The 13363-nt window shown below is 47.4% G+C and overlaps 1 protein-coding gene across 1 annotated transcript in view; it reads left to right on the top strand.

The window, feature by feature from the left end:
* The window catches only part of agap1 (ArfGAP with GTPase domain, ankyrin repeat and PH domain 1), a 186660-nt gene that overhangs the window by 148360 nt on the left and 24937 nt on the right, over positions 1 to 13363 (top strand). Inside the window, exons 11-13 of the mRNA XM_056301584.1 lie at positions 8091 to 8245; positions 9545 to 9635; positions 10044 to 10266. Of these exons, the coding sequence (XP_056157559.1) occupies positions 8091 to 8245; positions 9545 to 9635; positions 10044 to 10266 (469 nt within the window). The remainder of the gene's footprint in view (positions 1 to 8090; positions 8246 to 9544; positions 9636 to 10043; positions 10267 to 13363) is intronic.

Below are 13363 nucleotides of genomic sequence, written 5' to 3'. Positions count from 1 at the left end.
GGTACCCCACCCCTTCGAGCCATCCTGGTCGCTGCTCCACCCCCTCAGCTGATCCGGGGAGGGCTTCAGACTACCACATGCCTCCTCCGATACATGTGGAGTCACCAGCCGCTTCTTTTCACCTGACAGTGAGGAGTTTCACCAGGGGGACATAGCGTGTGGGAGGATCACGCTATTCCCCCCAGTTCCCCCTCCCCATACAACAGGCACCCCGACTGACCAGAGGAGGCGCTAGTGCAGCAACCAGGACACATACCCATATATGGCTTCCCACCCACAGACGGCTAATTGTGTCTGTAGGGATGCCTGACCAAGCCGGAGGTAACACAGGGATTCAAACCGGCGAGCCCCATGTTGGTAGGCAACAGAATAGACCGCTACGCCACCCAGACGCCCACCTTGAATTCTTTATAAGCCATGTAAGCCTGGTGGAAAGCCTGCTGCAGTAGCTAGCAGAGCGGGACACAACCAAAGACAAATGTGGCCAGCTTTGGTCTGATGTCTGGTGTCGAACCTGCACCGTCTGTGTGGCTTCATATCAGCTGGCTCTTAACTGTGTATTTCTGTGTGTTTGAAAGACGGGGTTAACATTTAGAGCCACAAAACGAGTTTAAATCGCCCTCATATCTCACCCACCTTGCATCCCTGACACTTTCTGACGATGTCGTGATTTAAAAAGAAGAAGAAGAAGAAGAAAGCGGTATATACTCATTTTTTGGAGACTTTGGAACAACCGGGTGCAGTATTTTCCAGGTTATTAATGCTGTAAAAGGCTGCGAATAATATAGGGAGTAATGACCTGTATCACAAAGCAATACTGTGTGCGGTGACATTTCAAGCTTTAATTTGTGTTTCCTGAGGTCCCCCTCCCCCCCCCCCCATTCCCTCTGTCTCACTCACACCTCCACTTTGCTCGCACTGTCAGAGTCCTGCTCGGGCCCTTCAAACACACACACACACACCACCATCATCGCCTCCAACCTGCTGGGTCAACTCCACACCCCATACCCTGGCTGATAGGCATGTATGCATGCCCCCCACCCCCTCCCCCCTGCGTGTAAATGCTGTATATTTGGTATGTACTGTTTTTGCTGCTAAAGGTTGCAGGTGTCAGAGTTCACAAATTGCCTCGGTCCCGCCTCCCTCTACTGTGAATGTCGCCCACAGTAGCCGAGAGCGGTGGCAGTAATTACTAATGTAGTCGGGGGTGAGCGGCGCCGTGTGTGTGTGTGTGTGTGTGTGTGTGTGTGTGTGTGTGTGTGTGTGTGTGTGTGTGTTGTGCACATGTGATGACAACATAGTCCCCAAAGTGGGTTTAGTTCTTTTCCTGTGTGTTTGTGCACGTGTGTGTGTGTGTGTGTGTGTGTGTGTGTGTGTGTGTGTGTGTGTGTGTGTGTGTGTGTGTGTGTGTGTTTTCATGCCTGTGTGCAGCATGTGTATGGTTTTGGGCCACAATGCATGTGTGGGTCACGTGTTCCATGCCAGCAGATGTTTCATTGTGTGCAGGGCGACCCGTCAGGTTCCTCTGCTGGTCCACAGTGTCCACCGGCATCGGCCCGCTCACAAGTTGGGTCTTCAGAGAAGCCATGTTGTCACGATGTGTCACATGTTGCAACAAAGGAAGGTGGCCTGCAGATTTACACAACACAGCAGCTGAAACAATGTTGCAAAATCATCGAAGATGAGCGTCATAAGGAGCTCTTGGTTTATTTACCCAAAGCTCTGAATAGATTTCAACATTTTTACTAAAGGCGTGTTTTTAAAATATATCAAGTGTATTTTTTTTTTAAATGAGAGCACCATGGAGGAGGTGGTTTATTGAACAGTCCAGTTTCATTATATTTACAAGAACCACAGCCATGAGCTGGTGAAACCACAGCCCACCTCTGGTATACCTGTAACACTTAAACCATCTGCACTTATGTTACACACAGTTAACACTGTATGATTATATATGACACCTTTGTAACTCACTGTAGCAGTCAATTTTTTCCTCTTTTATCACAATATTATTTATTATTATTATCATTATTATTGTCGTTATTATTAGTATCATCATTATTATTATTATCATTATTGTTGTTGTTGTTATTATTCATCCATTATCCAAACCGTTTATCCTGCTCAGGGTTGTGGGTATTATTTCTTTCTTTCTTTATTTATCTATTTATTATTTTGATAGCAATCGGTTGAAAGTAAATATTTATTTAGTTAAAGGAAAATTTTTATTCTAGTTTTATTTAAGCTATTTATTATTTATATATTTATTTGTTAAAACAATTTAGTTAAAATAAATATTTATTTATTATTATTATTATGTTATTAGCAATAAATTGAAAGCTCGTCGTCGTCAGACTGACCGGTATTTGACAGTTTTAGCCTCCCCAACCAATAACCACAGGACATGGTCACATCATCAGTGCTTATGTGTTTATTTATTTATTTATTTTTAACTGTCAATAAGCTCAAATTGTATTCTTAAAGTAAAATGAAGCAAACATCAGAGATGATCATCGTGATCTGCAATTGATCAACGATCTTCCTGATCGTAACGCTGCGTAAAGTAACCGGGGTTTTTATTGCACCATTAGCTTTACGCTGCAGTAAACATTAGATCTGCTGGTAGCAGGTTTAGCTAGCTAGCAGGCTGCAGGAGCGTGGGCAGTCTGAGTCTGTTGGCTGCAGTACATAAGGCTGTGGGAAAGACGGACATGATCTCTCGGTTTGGGGGGGGGGGTTGGTGTCCACCGCACATCGTAGCCCTCATTTTATTTCTGGATTTCATTAAACCCTTCACAAGTTTGTTCTCTCTCTCTCTCTCTCTCTCCCTCTCTCTCTCTCTCTCCCTCCCTCCCTCCCTCCCTCCCTCTGTATGTGTGTGTGTGTGTGTGTGTTGGTGAAACTGGTGAGGAGCATTTAAGGCCAGAGCCGCATTTAATTTACACTGAGGAACGCCATGTGTTTCTGCATTGTTGGTTTCCATAATTGTCAGCCATCCCCTTCCCCCCGAAAACAGAGAATCATGGGAATTTAATTATGACGGGACATTGCTCCCGACCCCACAGGGCTCAATGGGTGGGCTCTACTCTGGAATGAAGAGACAGCTAATGCGGTCCCAGGAGCTTCCGAACACACACACACACACACACACACACGGGTGCATGCAGGTAATACTTTCTAATAACTTTTTTTTCTCATAGCGTCTCTTGAAATAAAAGTTTTCCCCTAAATGAATTGTCATTTTGGCGAGGTTTCTGTAATTACAGTCACCTGTTCCAGCTCTAAAGACTTTGGGTACACAACTGAAATATGCGAAACAATCGGGAACCTTCAGTTCTCTGTCGGTGCTCTACATTACCTATTCAGCTACAAAAAGCAAGAAATTGAGCCATGACTCAAACCGTTGGAGACGATCTTCTGCAGACGATCTTCTGCAGACGATGTTCTGCAGGATTAAACATCACTTTGTCTGTGGTCAGGAAGCGGTTGAATGAAGATCCTGATAAACGCTCGGTAATCTGACTCCTGCTTCATCCACCGCTCCAGCAGGTGCTGCATTCATACTTTGATCCGGATGGGGTTAATTTGAGGTCACCACCACAGGCATCTGGAATGACCCCGTGTCTCCGATGAGGCATGCCACTCCTGCCAACATCAGAAGGAGGTGATTCAAAGCCATGATGAACCAGTTAGCAGGAGCGGTCTCTGAAGTCCATTTGATGCACTTACTGTTGTGTTTGTCTTCTCCAAGAGAAACCATTTGGAAAACTCGAGGGTTTGCTATGTAATCTGATTCTGAAGGACAGCATTTACGTGATAGTCTGTGTTTAAGTTTGTGTCTTCGTTTGATGGCCGGGAGAGCTGGTGCTGGATCAGCTGGGAGAGCTTGGTCTGCTGTATCCTGTGGGCCCAGGGACCACGGCCCTGCCTGGAGCTGTGCTTGAAGAGGAAACACAGAGGGCGGTCTGACAGGATGCGGAAGCGGGCCGGGCTAAGCTAACTGCTAGCCCATGCAGACCGGCAGTTCTGACAGTCATCCTGGCGTTTCCTCTCTTGAACAGTGAAACATTTTTTTTGGATATGTTGGATATATGCGTTCTTGTAGTTTGGATATGTGCGTTCTTGTAGTTTGGATATGTGCGTTTTTGTCTTTGTGTTGCACTGCTGTGGGCTGAGGGGAACGGTGTTTTGTTTCATTTCATGTGTGCAGGTGCATGGAATGAAATGACAAATAAATGTTCCTGATTGCTGATACTTCAGGCCCTATTTAACAGAGTGACTGATTAGTCATGACTGACCAATTGCCGAAAGATCGTGTTTTATCTGTTCTTCTCGTGTGCCTCTGAGCAAGGCACCAGAGGTCCCGGCTCCTCGCAAACTAAATTACTCTGCAGGAATGTAGTAACTAAGAACCTGAAAAATAAAACTGAAGCTGGAGTTTAGACTTGGTCCTTCTCTGCAGAAGCAGTCCTTGCAGACTGTCCTTGTTGTAATTAAAATCGGCTCTCCGAAGTCGTCGGCTGATGAAAACGAGCCTGTCGTCTTCTCCAATGGTTGTCTCTGGCCAGCGCTGCCTTCCAGAAGGAAGTGTTTTCAGTCTCTTCACAGGAGAATGGAGGGTTTTTCTTTTTTGAGGATTTTTTTTTTCCTTCTCAGCTTCTCCCAGTCATTTGGCTCCGGGGCGCCTCCATCTATCCCCTCTCTGTTCGGACAAGGCCTCCGTTTAGCACAGAAAGGAATCTCATTGATTAGCCAGAGTGAAGCCGGAGGGGAACTTCAGCTCCGGTGCTCTGAGACGCTACCAATTAGCTAAATGACTGGAGTTGAGGAAGAGCAAATGGTCGCTGGCTGGCGGCGCGGCCGTGACCGTTCTCAGACTGATTAGGCCTCTCATCTTCTCAATGCTTCACTCCCGGCACACGTCACTGAGAACCGCCGCTTCCAGAAACTCTGCGAAAAAGCTCCACGGATGATTACCGACCGTTAGGATGAGTTATTCTCCATCACGGCCATCGCCTCTTTAATCCTCTTGGTTTGATCTTATGAGACACATCTGGGCTTCCATGGAAGAATATTTCTCACTTTTCCATCACTGATATTACATCTCCTATCCAGCCCGCGCTCTCTGAGGACCATGTCTGCAAAAAATGGGTGGAGGTAGCCGTCATCGGGGCTTTGGCCAGAGAAAAGACCCAACCTGTCGGCTCCAGGCTGGTCGAGGGTCCTGACTTTAAGTTAAACTCGTGTCCACCTCGCTGTGTCTCTTTGCACCTGACATTTCCCATCTGTCTTCACTGTTCTGTCTCATAATGAGAAAACGTGCTCAAAAAATTGATATCATTTAAACGAAATTCTGTGTCGTGGTACCGGGAGCTCAGAGGAAGTCTGAGGATTATCGGCCCGGCCGGGGGCCACACTTTGATGATGAAGTGATTACCTCCGTGGGCTCCCCCTGCTTGTCCCTTCCCTCCTCGTTGGATCTAATTGTAAACAGAAGCAGCTGGTTGTCTGATGTGGGAGTGATGGAGATACCAGTTCACAGCCCCCCAACACAACCTGCCTCTGGTTGGTAACAACTTCCAAATGTGTCCCCCGTCACATGTGAACACTCACACACACATGAAAACAGATGCAAACACACAGACACCCACACAAGTAAAAACATTGGCATGTCATTCATGCAATGTGCAGAGATACAAACGCACAACTACACAACCACGAAAACACAGAAACACATACGTACACCACTCACAAGCAGGAACCTTGAGATGGTTTGTCTGAAAAAGTCCAGAATCTTCTCACACACACACACACACACACACACACTCTCTTAATTGATTCCTGATTGGCCCATTAACCTCTGGGGGGGGGGTTGTGGATAATAGATCCATGTGTCCCCCTGTTGTGGGCCCTGATTGTAATGACTGACCTCTCCTCCGGCCCCACGACAGGTCAGCCCAGCAGAGCGAGGGCAGGGCCGCGCTCTGGGGGACGCCATTTGGAGGTTAGATCAGTCACTAGAGGCTAACCCAAGTTAACAGGTGTCCTCGGGTTAGGTTTTACGACGGTGACCATGATGATGAGGAAACTACGAATGTTACAACATGGGCGGCATGAACTAACGTTTTTGGGTGATTTTCATATGGGGGGAGAAGACGAACACGGTAAGGATTACCTCTGCTCAGGCTGAATTTCATGAAAGGTTTTTCTCTGACATGCAAATGAATGTGTTGACCACCAGTTCTGATGTGGATTTGGGCAGTGATTTGGACAGGGGTTTTGTAGTTTTGGAGCCCATATTTAACAACCCTCTCCAAAAATCAGTGGAGCCTCTTGCTGCTGCTCTTCTTTGCTGTGACGTCCACTGATTTCAGAGAGTTGTAGCTGTGGGTGTATTATTCTGAAGATGGCAGAAGCTTCTATAAGGTTTTTTTTGGGGGGGGGGGGGTTGTAAGTCTTTTTAAGTGGTCAAACTCAAACAGGGTTGGGTCTCAGGTAGGGCTGTGCGATATGACGATATATATCGTGTGATGATACAAAACGTCTATCGTTTCACATTAAGCTCTATTGTTTATTTCCTTGTGTCGCGAATCACATCCTTTCCGCTCTTTGCATAGCACGGACGCAGGCAGGACATTTGCACGAAGGCAATACAAACAAACATGGAGGACAGTGAGCGTAACGCAGAACGGGGTAATTCCCAACAGAAGGCCTCCGACCAGCCAGGACAAAACGAGGAGCTTGTACCTAAAAGAGGGGCTACTTCTATCGTATGGACGGGGTTTTGGTATGAAAAGTCTGACACGGACCAGAAAACCGTACTTTGCAAAATATGCCGCACGCAGGTCCCCACAACAGACTCAAACACCACGAGCCTCTTTCACCACCTACGCAGGAATCGTGTCAAACAGTACGGCGAGGGTCTACAGAGGAGGGCCGCAGAAGCGTGGTCGAGAGCTGCCAACAAACCCCAGACTCAGACGTTACAAGAGGCTTTTGCCTGCGGCACACCATATGTCAAAGCATCATGAAGATGGTGGGCGTCCAGCTAGCGTAGCGGTCTGTTGCGTTGCCTACCAACACGGGGATCGCCGGTTCGAATCCCTGTGTTGCCTCTGGCTTGGTCAGGCGTCCCTACAGACACAATTGGCCGTGTCTGCGGGTGGGAAGCCGGATGTGGGTATGTGTCCTGGTCGCTGCACTAGCGCCTCCTCTGGTCAGTTGGGGTGCCTGTTCGGGGGGGGGGAGAATAGCGTGATACTCCCGCATGCTGCGTCCCCCTGGCGAAACTCCTCACTGTCAGGTGAAAAGATGCAGCTGGTGACTCCCATGTATCGGAGGAGACATGTGGTAGTCTGCCAGGACAGCTCGGAAGCGTGGGGTAATTGGCCAAATATAATTGGGGAGAAAGAGGGGAGAAAATCCCCCCCCCCCCAAAAAAAGAATCACGAAGATGGAAAGAGATAACAGCTGCTGTTTTCTGTTGACCTTTTTATATTTTATACATGAATATTTTATATTTTGTTACATGCTTAATTGAAAATTTGTGCAAAGGTTTCAAAATAAAAGGAGAAAAAGTACCTTTTATTTGTCGAGTATATAATTCAAAATCTAGTAAGAAACAGGCCGTTCCATGTGGTCATTTTATATAAACTGTTCATTGAATTTTCAGAGAATAAGCTGTGTAGTGATGTGTCGATACTGTGATAAGTATCGATATCGCGATAAGCATCGATATCGTGGTATGAGATTTTGGACATATCACACAGCCCTGGTCTCTGGACATGCAGGTGGTGATAAAATTGTTGTCCAATAATCTAAATTTGCCGTTGAGCAAAAAGCATTTAACCTCCTTGGATACGTGACTCTCAGTGTCTTTGGATAAAAGCGTAAGTTTAATGCCAGAAACAAAATGCTTGGTAATACTCAAGTGACCTTGACTGTTGGCTTGTGGGACATGTCTGCGATGTCTTGAGGAGTCTTGGCCAAGGTGTTGAATTGTGTTGAGTTTTTGAAGTGTTGAATGTATGCACTCGTCCTAAATCTGTCTTTCTCTCTCTCTCTCCCCCGCTTTCCCTCCTGTCCCACAGAACAAGAGGAGAACTTTGAGTTCATCATCGTCTCGCTGACGGGTCAGACGTGGCACTTCGAGGCCATCTCGTACGAGGAACGCGACGCCTGGGTCCAGGCGATCGAAAGCCAGATCTTAGCCAGCCTGCAGTCCTGTGAGAGCAGCAAGAACAAGGTATGCAGCTGTCCCCATGGTGTGTGTGTGTGTGTGTGTGTGTGTGTGTGTGTGTGTTGTTGTTTTGTCTGCATGAAGAGGAGGAAGAACAGAGACTGAGGAAGAAAGGGGAACCCTGGGGACATCCAAGTGGTGTGGCGGTCTATTCCATTGGCCACCAACACAGGGATCGCTGGTTTGAATCCCCATGTTACCTCCGGCTTGGTTGGGCGTCCCTACAGACACAATTGCCCGTGTCTGCGGGTGGGAAGCCAGATGTGGGCATGTGTCCTGGTCGCTGCACTAGCGCCTCCTCTGGTCGGTCTGGGCGCCTGTTCAGGGGGAGAATAGCGTGACCCTCCCATGCGCTACGTCCCCCTGGTGAAACTCCTCACTGTCAGGTGAGAAGAAGCAGCTGGTGACTCCACATGTATGGGAGGAGACTTGTGGTAGTCTGCAGCCGTCCCCGGATCAGCAGAGGGGGCGGAGCAGAGACTGGGACGGCTTGGAACAGTGGGGTAATTGGCCCGATACAATTGGAGAGAAAAGGGGGGGGGTCTTCCAAAAAAAGGGGGGGGTATTATGTAAGCTGAGATGAATGTTTTCATCAGCTGCTGGACCTATGCATGTTGTGTGTGCTGTGTGACTGCAGACAGATGTTTACATGAAGATCTTCTTCCGTTGTCGAACATCACTATAACGGTAAATGCCGATGTATTGTAACATCATGAATACACACACAAATGCACCAAATACACACCGACTCAGTAGTATCCCTCCCCCTTACCTGCTTACACACACACACACACACACACGCTCACATAATTACAAATGGCAAATTACAGTGACCCAAACATTGCTCCATCGCTGCCATTTTCCACCTGTGCATGTAGAAGGCGGCTTGGCTGCTGAGACTGAGCCCTCTGTGTTTATGCCCCAGGCTCCAGCCAATCACTCTCTGGAATAGCCTTTTAATGCCTCCAGTACCCCCACCCCCCTCTCTCTCTCACACACACACACACACACACACACACACACGCTCACACACACACGCTCACACACACACACTACCTGTAAGTGTGCATTCAGGTGTGTGCATTGGTGAGTGTGTTTATGTGCTGTGATTTTGTGTGTTGTGTGTGTTTGTTTCTATTTGTATGTGTGTGTGAGCAAGTTTGGTGTGCTGTGTGAGTTGTGTTCGTGTGCAAGGTGTGTGAAGTCAGTGGGCTCTGTGTGTGTGTGTATGTGTGTGTGTGTGTATGTGTGTGTGTGTGTTTGTCTGCATATATGTAGACTAAGCATGTCTATGTGTCTTTTTAGTCTCGGCTGACCAGCCAATCAGAAGCCTTGGCCCTGCAGTCAGTCCGGAGCATACGAGGGAACTCCCGCTGCGCCGACTGTGAAGCTCAGAGTAAGACATAACTGCTAGCCTGTACCTGCTAGCTTTTACCTGTTAGCCTGTACCTGCTAGCCTGTACCTGCTAGCTTTTACCTGTTAGCCTGTACCTGCTAGCCTGTACCTGCTAGCTTTTACCTGTTAGCCTGTACCTGCTAGCCTGTACCTGCTAGCTTTTACCTGTTAGCCTGTACCTGCTAGCTTTTACCTGTTAGCCTGTACCTGCTAGCTTTTACCTGCTAGCCTGTACCTGCTAGTTTGTTTCTGCTAGCCTTGCAAAACAATACCACAATGTATTAAATGGAGAGCCTAACCTAAATAAATGTCGGGTGTGTGTGTGTGTGTGTGTGTGTGTGTGTGTGTTTGTGTTTGTGTGTTTGTGTGTTTGTGTGTGTGTGTGTGTGTGTGTGTCCTCCCATCCAGACCCAGATTGGGCAAGCCTCAACCTCGGGGCCCTGATCTGCATCGAGTGCTCTGGGATCCATCGGAACTTGGGTACCCATCTCTCCCGGGTCCGCTCCTTGGACCTTGATGAGTGGCCCCTGGAGCTCATCAAGGTTATGTCAGCCATTGGAAACGAGCTGGCCAACAGCGTTTGGGAGGCCAACACCCAGGGTCGCCCCAAACCTGCTCCTGACGCCAGCCGGTAGGCCACAGAATGGTGTCACTCAACTAGTTGTTCAGACCTTATTGTGTGCAGCATATTGTGTAACTTAAGATGCAAGAAAACATGTAGGAAGTGAGGGGTAGAAAAAAAATGTTCCTAGTGATATGAGAGAGATCATGTGGGTGTGTGTGTGTGTGTGTGTGTGTGTGTGGGTGTGTGTGTGTGCATGCGTGCGCACTGCTAATACCCAGAGATAGAGGGCACTATTTGGGAGGTAATCTTAGGCTGGACTTGATTTTCTCTCGCCTTCACATGCACATGATGGCTGCCTCTCGTATCCTGCGTCCGTTTGCAGGGTTGGTTGTGCAGGAATGAAGGGGAAATAGAAGGACAGTACGTCAGCAGCTGCACATCAGCAGCGACAACAATGGCAGAAAGTTTTGACGACAATAGACCCACAATTACCCACGTCTGTAGAGTCGGTCGTTGCTGTTGCACAGTGACAAATGTGCTTGTCAGAATAGCTGGTGTGAGATCAGTACCATTTTAGTAGTTGACGTGGAAACCTCCAAAAATAAATGGAAAGAAGTCTGTTTTCTGCGTGACTCTCTCATGGATCTATACACTGTCTTTTTCTACCTTGTTGGTTCTTGTTCTTTCTGTGTTATGTTACATTGCATTGAAGAAGAGTCATTCCCTGAGAAACTCAGGGAAAATGTGAACTGTATCGTTTGAAAAAATGTTTCTCAATGGGCGTCCGGGTGGCGTGGTGGTCTATTCTGTTGCCCACCAACACAGGAATCACCAGTTCGAATTCCTGTGTTATCTCTGGCTTGGTCAGGCGTCCCTACAGACACAATTGGCTGTGTCTGTGGGTGGGAAGCCAGATGTGGATAGGTGTCCTGGTCGCTGCATCAGCGCCTCCTCTGGTCAGTCGGGCCGCCTGTTCGGGGGGGGGAGGGGGAACTAGGGGAATAGCGTGACCCTCCCATGCGTTACGTCCCCCTGGTGAAACTCCTCATTGTCAGGTGAAAAGAAGCAGCTGGTGACGCCACATGTCTCAAAGGAGACGTGGTAGTCTGCAGCCTCCCCAGATCGGCAGAGGGGGTGGAGCAGCGACCGGGACGGCTTGGAAGAGTGGGGTAATTGGCCAAGTACAATTGGGGAGAAAAAGGGGGGGAAAATCAAAAGAAAACAAATCAAGTATCTCTCCTGCCTTAGAAACAGTGATTTATTTACACAGGATGTGTTGGAGGATGTGTTGGAGGATATTGGAGGATGTGTGGAGGATATGTTGGAGGATGTGTTGGAGGATGTGGTGGAGGATGTTGAACGACATGGTGGTAAAATTGTGTGTGTTCATTGTGTTGAGGATGTTAGTGGATGCGTTGGAGGATGTTGGAGGATGTGGTGGAGGTTGTATTGGAGGATGTTGGAGGATGTGGTGGAGGTTATGTTGGAGGATGTGGTGGAGGATGTTGGAGGATGTGGTGAAGGATGTCGGAGGATATTGGAGGATGTGGTGGAGGATATTGGAGGATGTGTTGGAGGATGTGGTGGAGGATATTGGAGGATGTGTTGGAGGATATTGGAGGATGTGGTGGAGGATGTGTTGGAGGATATTGGAGGATGTGGTGGAGGATGTGTTGGAGGATATTGGAGGATGTGGTGGAGGATATTGGAGGATATTGGAGGATGTGGTGGAGGATGTGTTGGAGGATGTGTTGGAGGATATTGGAGGAAGTGTTGGAGGATATTGGAGGATGTGGTGGAGGATGTGTTGGAGGATATTGGAGGATGTGGTGGAGGATATTGGAGGATATTGGAGGACGTGGTGGAGGATGTTGGAGGATGTGGTGGAGGATGTTAGGGGTTGTGGTGGAGGATGTTGACTGATATGGTGGTAAATTTGTGTGCGTGCGTTAGAGCCTGAGTGAGTTCATAGCTGAGTACATGTTTCTGTTTACCAAACTGTCACTGCCTCATAAGCAACACCACTACACATCGGTTTGTGGAAGCTTTAATTGTTTGTGTGTGTCTGTGTGTCTGTGTGTCTGTGTCTGTGTCTGTGTGTCTGTGTCTGTGTGGTGGTTAATTAGACAGGGACAGTGGAGGGCTATAGGGGAAAGCAACAAATCGCTGAACTTTAGTGTGATTTAAGTGTTGATCACTGTGTTTTGTCATGTGTGTGTGTTAATATGTTTATGTATATATGTATGGACAAATGTGTGTTTGCATGTTGTTATGTGTGTGTGTGTTTGTTTGGGTGGCAGTATAATTATCGGCAGTAGTGGCCCTGGGAAGGCTGCAGCCATCATAACAAATTAGAGCTGACTAGCGTTCGCATAAAGATCGACTTTCCATTCCCCGCTACCATTCATTAGTCACCAGAAGCACCTTATAATTACTCTGCACACAACTCCTAATACACACACACACACACACACGTCCTTATACACAACCACACTCTCTCTCTCTAACACACACACACTCTCTAACACACACACACGTACACACAACTCCTAATACACACACACACACGTCCTTATACATAACCACACTCTCTCTCTCTCTCTCTCTCTCTCTCTCTCTAACACACACACGTACACACAACTCCTAATACACACACACACACACGTCCTTATACACAACCACACTCTCTCTCTCTCTAACACACACACACTCTCTCTAACACACACACGTACACACAGCTCCTAATACACACACATGTCCTTATACACACATTCTCTAACACACACATCACACAACTCCTTATACACACACACTCTCTTTAACACACACAGACACACAAAACTCCTTATACACACACACACACACACACACACACACACTCTCTCTCTCTCTCTCTAACACACACAGGTACACACGTGTACTCTCTCTCTAACACACACGTACACACAACTCCTTATACACACACACTATCTCTAACACACACACATACACATATAACACATATCACACAACTCCTTATACACACACACACACCTTCTTTAACACACACATATCACACAACTCCTTATACACACACGCTCTCTCTCGTAACACACACACATATATACAACTAATATAAACCTGCATACATATATTCACATGCACATGCACATATATACACACA

Source organism: Lampris incognitus, chromosome 21, assembly GCF_029633865.1.
Source record: "Lampris incognitus isolate fLamInc1 chromosome 21, fLamInc1.hap2, whole genome shotgun sequence".
Lineage (NCBI taxonomy): Eukaryota > Metazoa > Chordata > Actinopteri > Lampriformes > Lampridae > Lampris > Lampris incognitus.
Note: the sequence above shows the minus strand (reverse complement) of the source record. Positions and strands in the feature narration are given on the sequence as shown.